Source organism: Callorhinus ursinus, unplaced genomic scaffold, assembly GCF_003265705.2.
Source record: "Callorhinus ursinus isolate GAN/ISIS: 27379988/994484 unplaced genomic scaffold, GSC_fseal_2.0 scaffold2, whole genome shotgun sequence".
NCBI classification, from domain to species: domain Eukaryota; kingdom Metazoa; phylum Chordata; class Mammalia; order Carnivora; family Otariidae; genus Callorhinus; species Callorhinus ursinus.
Genome location: NW_027397064.1, coordinates 69,693,622 through 69,705,896, shown reverse-complemented (window position 1 = coordinate 69,705,896; position 12,275 = coordinate 69,693,622). Strand labels below are relative to the sequence as shown.

The window sequence follows — 12,275 nt, the reverse complement described above, 5'->3', positions numbered from 1 at the left end:
CAGTGTTGTATATATTATATTTCTTACCTTGAGCTTGCAATTTTCTTAGCAATTTGGCATCTGTGTTATCTAGAAACTCAGCACTTCCCACATTTGGAGGTCGACCCTTCCGACGTCTCATCCTGGATTCCTCTCTCGCTCGTTGTCTGTCTGGATTTGGTGGTCTTCCTCTACGGCCTTCCATTGCCCTGATACGGGGAATGACATCCTCTTCTTTCAAAAGACACCACTGCATTCCCTTTTAATTAACATTTTATAGAAATAATATATTAAAACATAATAAACACAAGTGATCAACAGATCAGAAAATTCTAAGTCAATTCAGATATTTTGAAATTTATAAAAGCTAGTACAAATCTTAGGAATTTTATTTTTTAAATTAAATTTATAATTGTTCATTGCCTTTGGCATATCTTTGGTATTCTTACTTTAATGACTTCAACATTAAATACATAGAGAGATCTGTATCTATAAACATATTTATAAACATATGTATCTATAAACACATGGAGATATATCAATCACCATTTCTGAACTATAATGACCACAAAGTTGGCAGGTATTTGAAAATATTAGTTGTGTGATGACAACCCTATAGATTGTTTTCATGTGTTATCAGTTCAACCAATCATGAAGCTATCCAAATAACAGACGGAAGTTTCTCTTTATAGAAATATTATAGCTAATAAATCAAGAAGGAATGTGTAAGTTAGAATATCAACACTTGTGCAATACCTGATGAATTTATGGATCTAAGCATTGAACTTGAATGGTTGGCAATCACCCAAATAGAGAAAACTTGACAGACATCAGCCTCCTCATGGAGGTTCACTCCATCACCTATAAATTAATCTTGCCCCCCAACTAAATAAATCAAGCCTAGATTTGATTAAGGCTGGACCTATTTCTATAACTTTATAGGAAAAATAGGATAAGAAGTATATGTTAAACTACACAGCAAAATCCAGTCTGTAGGAAATTCTACAAATTACCCAGTTTCTTCAACAAAGAAATTTTAAGAAGTTAAAAAAAAAAAGCAACTGTAAGAATAATAAAGGAGCCTTAAAAGATGTATCAAATACATTTTATCTAGATATTGATTCAAATAAACTTCAGATAATTATGATAACTAAGGAACAATTGAAACTGTGAACAATGCCCAACATTTGATGATATCCAGAAATTCTCATTTTAAAGTGTGATAATGGTACTCTTGTAGAAAACAAGAGTCCTTATCTTCTAGAGATACACATTGAAAATTTACAGATGAAATAAGATGTATTAGATTTGCTTTAGCAAAATATGGAAGAGTAGAAGTAGACGGAGGCATAAAACAATTGGCCAGATGATAATTTCTAAAGCTGATGATGGGGTACATAGCATATATTATATATTTGAGATTTCTCATTGTAAGTCCCCCAACAGAAACACCTACACCAGCATAATTCTAGTGCATTATAGGAATAATCCTGCTCAGTGCATAGATACAATCTGAGTCTGGTTTTTATTATCCTCCATATGTCCAACAAAACAAATACACTTATTTATTGTCCTTAGTAATACGTTCAGATATAAGAAAGGCATCCTTTTAAAATAATCCATCTAAAATAATTGTTTTATTATTTCTTACTTCCTTTTTTATTGTTATGTTAATCACCATACATTACATCATTAGCTTTTTAAAAATAATTTTTATTGTTATGTTAATCACCATACATTACATCATTAGCTTTTGATGTAGTGTTTCATGATTATTTGCGTATAACACCCAGTGCTCCATGCAGAACGTGGCCTCTTTAATACCCATCACCAGGCTAACCCATACCCCCACCCTGCTCCCCTCTAGAACCCTCAGTTTGTTTCTCAGAGTCCATAGTCTCTCATGGTTCGTCTCCCCCTCCAATTTCCCCCCCTTCATTCTTCCTTCTTTTTTAAGAGAGAATTCCTTTAGTATGAAGGTTAAGGATTTTTAAAATATGCTTTTTTCTCAAAAGAATTTTAAACTAGGAATTTAGCTTGAACAACTGTAGGCAATTCTGCAACCAAAAATAATAAAAAGTTCTTGAGTTACATTTTAGGCCATGATTCCTAACCTGGGGCCAGGAGTCTATGAATATTTCATTCAAATAGGTACTAAAAATACAAATACTACTCTTGCTACCATAATGGATGATAGTTACTTCCCACATTCCAAGCACTGTGTTTGTTCTAGGCATTTTCAATACATTATATACTTTAATCTTCATAACAACTCTAACCAATAAGGTGAGTTTTATTGTTCCTACATATCAACTGAGGGAATTCAGACCCAGTAAGGTTAAATAATTTCCTGAGGTACAGAGGCAACAAGGAACAGAACTGTATTTCGAAATTGGGACTACTCTAAAACCTGTGCTCTTAACCACTACATATTTGTTGTTGATTGTTACCAAGATGTTTTTACGCTTGATAAGTGACTGATCATAATATTCAGCCATGAAAGCATGGCCAAGATTATGTCACAGCAGGACTGTGTCAAAAAACCTAATGCATATAGTCTATATTTATATGTTTAAAATACTATCTACACTAACTCTTTTCAGTAATTCTCATGTGAAAAATAATTTTAAAAGTTAGGGCGCCTGGGTGGCTCAGTTGGTTAAGCGACTGCCTTCGGCTCAGGTCATGATCCTGGAGTCCCGGGATCGAGTCCCGCATCGGGCTCCCTGCTCGGCGGGGAGTCTGCTTCTCCCTCTGACCCTCTTCCCTCTCGTGCTCTCTCTCTCTCATTCTCTCTCTCTCAAATAAATAAATAAAATCTTTAAAAAAAAATAATAATTTTAAAAGTTAATTCTGAAGAAAGTAAAAATTTTTTCCTGAGATTTCAAAGGAATAGGAGCAATACTTCTACTAACTGTGCATTTTTATGCCACAAGCCACTAAGAAGGAAGCCATCAAAACAGTTTTATCTTCACCAGTATAGGAAGCTTTTGATTAGTTTAGGTTTTCATTTTTCTATTATGCTCTTAGGCACCAAGCAGCATGCATCACATAAATTGAAAAATATAAAAGTGACATTCGTGACACTTGGAGTAGGAGAGACTAAGAAAAGAGTATGTAAAGGAATCTGCATTCAGTTTTTAAAGTATCTTATTAATAATAAAGTAAACTTTAGCCAAGATTTAAAGGGTTTTATCAATTTATCTTTTTTATCCAGCTACAATCTTTTTTTTTTAATCCAGTTACAATTTTTAAATAGTTGTTTTATTTAGCTAGGAAAATACACCTGTGTCAAAAAAGGAATAGATTATTTTGGTGCCCAAAATTTACCAGACAAATACAGTGACATTATCATTTACATTTTTGCCCTTGGCATTTATAAAGTAAATACTTGCCAAGGGAACTGCATATATTGTGCTACATATATAGTCTTCTGACTCCTGGACTTTAGAAAATGAGAAATGGATTGCTAGGAAAATCTGAAGCTTAAGTTACAGCTTTAACTTACTGAGTAGTCAAAATAATTGTGAAGGGGAGAAAGATGTAGTTTTCTCAATAAGCTTTTCCTCAGAAAAAACAAATATAATTTATATCACCTTATTCATATGCTATAAGCTTTTTTATCAATCAGAAATTATGCATCAAAAGAGAGTAAGCTTATTATTTTTTCCAAGACTAAGATAGTAAATGGTTCCTGAAAATAGTCAAGATTTGAAAGATGAGGACAAAAAGAAAATAGATGATCAACATGATGGATATGGTGACAGATCAGGTCTATTTTACCATTATAATTTTGCTTTCAAAAGTTACTAATTTCAATCTTTAGCAATAACACCTTTATTTCTATATATACTAGAGAAGAAAAAAGATTTATGTTTTATTTCAGAAGACTGAACAGAATAATTAACGTAAGTAAATAAGTACACCATATAATATACACTTCAATGCACTATAAAAGTGCAATATAAGACTGTCATGTATTATAAAAAGTTTCCACTACCTAAACATTTGTTGAGACACCACTTTGTACAAGGCATAGTAGTGTCTAAAGGTAAATGAGAATCTTCTCCCCGAAAGGACCAACATTTTTAACTCGGGACAGCATGCTATTCCAATGCAGGTAATTCAAGGACCACACGCCAAGTAGTCATAAATTTGAAAAAGAGTTTAGAGGTTGGGACAAAAAGTTGTCTGAATTGTCCACTTAAAAAATAATGATGGTCTGAATTAGGGCTTGAGAATTAGAGCTGGAAAGGAAGGTGAATACATTGGGTCTTTTAGGAGGGAGAACTACCTGGATGTGAAGGAGAGAAGTCTGAATGGAGACCAGAAAGGTGATTTAAGTTTGAAGTGATCTCTAGGTAACATGGAAAAGGGAAATGGTAGTGAGATTTTCTTCCCAAAGTGAAGATACAGGATGGAAAAATACTTGAGAAAACCTATGAATAAAATTTCTTACTCTCAGGTATTTTACACCTTAAACACTAACTAGAACTTAAAAATCCAAAATCTATAAAGAACTTATCAAACTCAACACCCAAAGAACAAATAATCCAATCAAGAAATGGGCAGAAGATATGAACAGACATTTTTCCAAAGAAGACATTCAAATGGCCAACAGACACATGAAAAAGTGCTCAACATAGCTCGGCATCAGGAAAATCCAAATCAAAACCTCAATGAGATACCACCTCACACCAATCAGAACGGCTAAAGTTAACAAGTCAGGAAATGACAGATGTTGGTGAGGATGCGTAGAAAGGGGAACCCTCCTACACTGTTGGTGGGAATGCAAGCTGGTGCAACCACTCTGGAAAACAGTATGGAGTTTCCTTAAAAAGTTGAAAATAAAGCTACCGTACGACCCAGCAATTGCACTACTGGGTATTTAACCCAAAGATACAAATGTAGTGATCTGAAGGGGTATGTGCACCCCAATGTTTACAGCAGCAATGTCCACAATAGCCAAACTATGGAAAGAGCCAAGATGTCCATCAACAGATGAATGGATAAAGAAGATGTGGTGTATATATACCATGGAATATTATGCAGCCATCAAAAAACCCAAAATCTTGCCATTTGCAATGACATCGATGGAACTAGAGGGTATTATGCTAAGCGAAATACGTCAATCAGAGAAAGACATGTATCATATGATCTCACTGATACAAGGAATTCTGAATCTCATGAAACAAACTGAGGGTTGCTGGAGTGGTGGGGGGGTGGGAGGGATGGGGTGGCTGGGTGATAGACATTGGGGAGGGTATGTGCTATGGTGAGTGCTGTGAATTGTGTAAGACTGATGAATCACAGACCTGTACCTCTGAAACAAATAATACATTATATGTTTAAAAAAAAAAAAAGAAGATAGTAGGAAGGGAAAAATGAAGGGGGGAAATTGGAGCGGGAGATGAACCATGAGAGACTATGGACTCTGAGAAACAAACTGAGGGTTCTAGAGGGGAGGGAGGTGGAGGGATGGGTTAGCCTGGTGATGGGTATTAAAGAGGCCACATATTGAATGGAGCACTGGGTGTTATACACAAACAATGAATCATGGAACACTACATCAAAAACTAATGATGTATGTATGGTGATTAACATAATAAAATAAAAACAAATTCAAATGAATAATTTTAAAATACTTCTATATTCAGAAATTCAAAAATTATATGAAATTTAATTCAAATATGATTTGTATTTCAACATTTCTATTACTCTTCATAAACGATACTCTAAAGTATAGCTGAACATCTCATGAGCAATTGGCCTGTTTTCACTTTATCTTACAGACACTGAATTGTCTACCTAGGATCCTACATTTTACTGACAGCTAAGTCCATATGTGATTTGCCAGCAACATGTTCAGGTTTTAATGAAATGTATTCTCAGTCTCATTCTTGCTTTAATTTGATGTCATAGCTTGTCTTTATTTTTCTTTTGTTCATTCCATTTTGATTTTATATACTTGTAGGCTGATTTATTTTGGGATTCTGTAAAGGGTATGTAAGTAAAAGAAGTAAACCAGTCCACCAAAAGTCAATTCATTGAGTAATCTATTTGCCAAATTACTGAGTTTTTGTTTTTGTTTTTTAAGTTGAGTATCACCAAGACTTTGCCACAGCCATTTCAGCATGGATTTGCAGTCCTGGGCCATTAAGTGTCAATTCCCATGTTAATACTTGAGATGTCTAATACTTTTCCAATGCTCAATGTTATGTAAGTGAATGGAGGAACTTTACTCATATTTTTCCGGATTGGGACCTGTTTCTCTATCCCAGTCCTTGCCTCTGGTAGTAAAACAGCTGAGGTGAATATTTTAAATCGGGATTAAGATATTTGGTCCAACAATTTTAGATCTGTTAGTCATCTGATGAATTGATCATTTACCTAACTGATTTCTGGCTAAATAATTTTCAGTAAATTTAACCACAGTTCAAGTAAACAAAACTGATTTTTTTCACCACCTTTTCTTTATAAGTATACTTTCAGAATCCTTTATTTCTTAAAAATTAATTAAAAAGCTTTTTGAATGTCATACCTAAGAGGGAATTGATCTTAAAGACCTTCTATGATATATATCCTTCACATTAGAGATGAGGAAATTAAGGCCTAGAAAAGTAGGCCTCAGCTTTTCAAAGTAACATTAGGATGCTGAGTTACCCTGCCAGGAGTCTAAGAAAAATTTCAGGGCACAAGCAACATGAGGGTATCAAATATTTTTGACAGAAATTCCCATTTTAAGAAAAACATTAAAGTTAGTATCATGAGAAAAATCAAAATTTTGTTGAATTTCCTTATGCCTATTTCATATTTTAGCATTATATCTATTTTTAGTTACTTTACAGTGCAGAGATAAGTAGTGAGAGCTTTATGTACCATGAACTTTACAGCACTGGGGATTCTTAATCTACTATAATCATATAGTTTATTATCATATGCTGAATAGCATTTCAAATATGTGAAAGAGTAAGATTATTTATGCTGGGGAGATGGGCATCACCTACTAAAAACCACTGAGAAAGATGTGGTTTGATACAATTATTCCACAATGCTGGCCATGCTTTCTAGTTACTCACAGTAGGTTACCCTCTAAGAGCCATGACCTTCAAATACCTCTTTAGCTCCAAACTTGGATTCATACAGTTGGCCTCCTAGTAGAGGCCCTTGCCTATCCATCAAAAATCCTACCTGGTAGATTAGTGACCTAAATTTTCAGTTTTTTAGATTTCTGGTACTGATCTTTCATGTTCTCAGTGTCCATATAGGCCCACAGCTATGTTGCATTAGGTGTGACAGTTAACAGCAGAGTTGAATTAGAACCCTAGTTGTTGACTCCCAATCTTTTGTTCTTTACTTATATGAAATAATTAGCAGCATTACAATCTTGCCAGAGACTTGTGTGTTGTCTGCTTTATTGTGAAGTCTCCGATATTCCTTACTAACGAAATCCTGATTTTCGCGGGACAGCATTATGCTCAGTGTTTTATCTTCTCTAAGCCAGTGATCATAACTCTTATGTCTTTTGTACTCTTCAGTTTCTCTACAAACACTAGTTTTGTTTTTTCAAAGCCAGGTTTTCATTTCTGTAGTGTTGAAATGTGTTCTGTTTTCTTTATGGAAAATGCCTTTAGGGAAAATTTATCTGGGGGGAAAACGCCTGGCACATTAAGTATTTGCCACAAATATTTATTGATTAAATGACTAAGAAAAAAGGCTCTTTTCAGTAAGAATTATAAATATTTTTCTTTTCTCATGGCCTTACACCATTAAAAAGAAAAAAAATCTTTTTAAAAAACATACATCTCAAATAGAAAAGGCAGCATTTACTAAGTCACTTTTAACTTGGTCCTTCTTTGCATCCTTCCTTCTCTTTGTTTTTCTATCCTGAATACAGTAAACATTCATTAGTCTATGCTTATGAACATACTGGTTGAAAAAATAAATTTAATTATTACATTCATGCTTAAATATTTTCTTCTCTACAATTCACAAAAATACTTTTCAAAGTAGATGATCATATATTTCAAAATAATCTTTGTCATTAATAATTTATCTTGAAGCCTTCAGATATTCCTATAAAAATGTGGAAACCTTTTTACCTAAGTATCTTCTTTAGGTAAATAAAAATAACCTTATTTTATATTTACCAAAATATGTCGAGCTCATCCTTACTATTATTTTGACACCCAAAACCAAAATAAAATGAAAACAACGATAAACATTAGGTTTAACAAGTTCTTTATAATGTGATGAAGCAGAAGTCTGTAAGGAATCCATTTACCTTAAACTCTTTTCAAAGGAGTTTCACTGGCTAAAATAGTTAACAGAATTTCATTACAAGGTAGCCAGCCAGTAAAGCATGGCCTTGTAAGAGGGTTCATTTTGTTCCATGAAGCCTATTATCCCTAAAATCATGGTTTTTATAGAAGCCTGTAGGAAGTGATTGGCATGTAAGTATCAGAAGACACTGACAAGTAGCTAATTCTACAAATCTCTTACCACATTTGTAGACTGAAATAAATAACACTGATAATGAATAGATTAAAGCGTCCCATTTCTCTCTATTTACTTTAATCAAGGACTTTTCTTTCTTACATTTTGAAAGCAATCATTAGATTGTTGTCTATTTACTTAAATTTCAATAAATATAAGCTCTCATACCTCTCCTCTTATTGTATTATATGCACAGTGAGTCAATATTTTCAAATGTTTGCTGTTAATAAATATATGTATAATCTATCTTAAGCTCAGAAATACCTTGAGTGAAAAATAACTTACAAAATAACTATGGTTCTCTATTGCAGACTAGAATTATCTTCTAGCAGAAATTATCATTTCCTAAATTTTATTTGTAAAACATAGAGCTTTGCAATACCACTACTGAAATTTTTGAAATGCCTTGAAGAAAATGAGAACTTACAGAACTAATATTGGTTATTTTTGATAACTTAATGAGAAAAAAGAAAAATATGATGGAGAAATATTTTCCAATGCAAACAGTTTATTAGGAAAGTGACTAAGAATAGTAACAAATCTGCAAATACAGCATTTCATTTGCTATCAAACATCCAAAAAAGATAAATGAAGCTTGGAAAACTGTAGCAGTAATATTCCAAGTCATTAGGTACAACCTGCATGCATTTGGAAAACTGAATGCTTACCTTTTTTAGAAGGGGTAGAAGTATTTATTTTTTAATATAAAATTGTTTTTCACTTTGTATGTAATACAAGCAAATTTTAGAAAATGTGAAACTTACAAAAAGTAGAAAGAAAAAAAAGTGATCCACTGTACCACCAACCATTACATCTATCATTTAAATCTTGACACATTTTCTCCCAATCCTTCAATATGCAGTTTTGTTTTTCAGTATCTATATAGTCATCATTCCCTTTCTGCAATTTGTATAAAGGCAGACATACTGTAAACGCACACAGATCATTTCTGCATAGTACCAGTGGCTTGGCCAAACTATATTTTACATCTTCTACAAAATTTAGGCCAATCAAATTATCACACATCATAGTTACTCTAACAAAAATATATAATTTTTGTTCATTTTCATAGAAAATTATTATATAATTATATACATTTCTAATTAACTGAACTTTTCTTGGATTACTTACCTTTAATTGTTGTTCTCTCAAAGTATCCTGAAACAAATCCAACTTACTAATTTTTTTAACTGACAGAAGTGCTCTCAAAATTGCTAATATTTTCCCTTAGCAGTCGGCCGAAATGTTGGCAGCTTAACATATTCTGAATTTAGTAATTCATCATATTTCCTTGATGAATTGATCTCTCAACAAAGCAATACACATTTGGAAACACTGATTATGTTTAATAAAAAGTGAATGGATGTCAAAGAACATCTTATTCTGCCTAATGAGGCTTTATAGATTAAGTCTAATTGTCACTGATACAAAACTAAAAATCCTTTATGTATTGAACAGCAATTAGCTTTCCTCTCAGAACAAAAATCTATTCAACTTAAACACATAAGGATATCTTTGTCATAAATAAGACAAGTAAGGATTTGATACCATGAGCCAAAAGATTAAAAAATGACTAGGATTTTAAATAAGATTATTATTGTTTTCTACTATTTTTTGTGATAAGAAACTGATCCAGTATATATGGAAGTGGGTATAATAACAATAAAATTCTGAGGATCTGTATGCTAACAGATTTAGTCTAAGTTTAAACTTTTTTTTAAATAAATAAATCTTTATTTAAAAAATTTTTTTAAAAAGATTTTTATTTATTTATTGAGAGACAGAGAGTAAGAGCAAGAGAGCATGAGTGGGGAGAGAGGCAGATGGAGAGGGAGAAGCAGACCCCCCACTGAGCAGGGAGCCCAACAGGCATCTCAATCCCACGACTCTGGGATCACGACCTGAGCCAAAGGCAGATGCTTAACCAACTGAGCCACCCAGGTGCCCCTAAACATTTTTTAAGTTTAAAAAATAAAAAGAGAAAAATCCTAGAATATATATATATATATTAAAGATTTTATTTATTTATTTGACAGAGAGAGACACAGCAAGAGAGGGAACACAAGCAGGGGGAGCAGAAGAGGGAGAAGCAGCCTCCCAGGGAGCAGGGAGCCTGATGTGGGGCTCGATCCCAGGACCCTGAGATCATGACCCGAGCGAAGGCAGATGCTTAACGACTGAGCCACCCAGGTGCCCTCTAGAATATATTTCAATCAAGAAGCTAAGCCTCAGAGAAATATATTTTGGCATTTTAGAATTACCAGGAAAGAAACAAGCGGAACTGGATGCAACATGTTCTTTAAAAAGTAACAGACAATAATGAAAATGGGTTATATGATGAATGTAAAAGACCACTGTTAGAAACCCTAAGTTTTAGTTATGTCTCTGCCTGGTTGAGACTGTGTGATCTTGGAAAAATTCCCTTAATGTCTGAGGTCTCAAAAAAAACCTCCTGCAGAATTAGGAAGGCCTTTTTTTATTTCTTTAACTATAATATTAGAGGGTAAGATAGGATGGAAGAACCTGCCTATTCACACTAGAAAATATTTATTACTGGAAAAAATTTCTTTCTGTGCCAAAAGGAAGAAAGAGTCAATCAAGAAAGAAAATATCAGCTTCAGTTGGCTGAGCAATTTAACCTTTTGAAACATTTTCATGCATATGATCTCATTTTAACCTCACCATAATCCTATGAGGCAGAAGTAAAATTATTATTGTCTTTATTTTGCAGACAAAGAAATTGAGGGAAAAGGTGGCATTATTTTGATGCTTGAAATCACAAAGTCTATTTCACAGGTTAACAAGAATCTAGGTCTCCTTACTCCTTAACTAGGTCCTCCTTCAGTGGAGCTGACAAAGTTAAAGGGAATAATAAGCATATGTAGCTGAATCCAAGTAAGAAACAAAAGCAAAATCCTAAAGGAAACATACAGGAAATGAAGTCTCTGTGGTGGGTTCTTCCTGCTGATTGGTAAGGTTGTGTACTTAACCCACAGGCAAAAAGGGAGTTGTGGTGATATTTTCAGAAATGTATATAATTAAGTGAAAAATTCAATTTCTGTAAAAAGCAGAAATTTCACTCACCTAATAGTAAGGAAATGTCCCCAAACCCCAAATTATCAAACTTGTGAAAATGGCTCATGTAGCATGGCATAATCAGATGGACAAGATCCTTCCCAAAAAACTAAGGACTGACTTCTAACAACATATTTTTCCTATTCAAATTAATTTACCTTTAAATTAGTTTACCTTTCAGGGAACTAATGTTTTTCTATATTTCACGGGAACATGCAGATAATTTTATACCTGTATAAATTGTAAAATTGTTGACAAAATAAATAAACAGGAAAATGATGACTTAAAAAATTTGAAAAAGACATCTATTATGTCAAAGCTCCTTGTTACTAGAATATAGTAAATTGAGGCCTTGGTGAGTGTTAACCACAAAGTTATATGTATAGCTTATACGAATTAACTAACAAAAGGCAATGCTTCAGAGTGTAGTGAAATTTACTTCATTTAGGTTATGGTACTACTTTTTGGTTTAAAGACTATACTTTTTAAAAAGTGGATACCTGCGGTCCATCTCTGGCTTCATAGAAGTCACCCACTCTTATTTTTGCACTGAAGCTGAAATTGTCCCTTGAGATATCCATTATTCCATTTCTGCTGAGATACTGAAAAAATCACATATTTTTCCACTTCAGGTTTTAATAATTACAACCCAGCTTTGATGTAGAGCTTTCTTCAGGACACTAATGTTTTGCATATTCTATCAAGGGGCTATGGATTTAGAGAAG

General features: G+C 33.4%; 1 protein-coding gene across 25 annotated transcripts in view; it reads right to left on the bottom strand.

The window, feature by feature from the left end:
- BAZ2B (bromodomain adjacent to zinc finger domain 2B) overlaps positions 1-12,275 on the bottom strand; it is a 311,231-nt gene that overhangs the window by 79,751 nt on the left and 219,205 nt on the right. For 17 of the 25 annotated variants that reach the window (XM_073883542.1, XM_025855507.2, XM_025855516.2 and 14 more), the window contains 2 exons: positions 12,051-12,152; positions 28-238 (listed from right to left, as the gene is read on the bottom strand). In XM_073883542.1, the coding sequence (XP_073739643.1) occupies positions 28-238; positions 12,051-12,152 (313 nt within the window). The remainder of the gene's footprint in view (positions 1-27; positions 239-12,050; positions 12,153-12,275) is intronic. The other 8 variants (XM_073883558.1, XM_073883600.1, XM_073883608.1 and 5 more) reach the window with 1 other exon arrangement.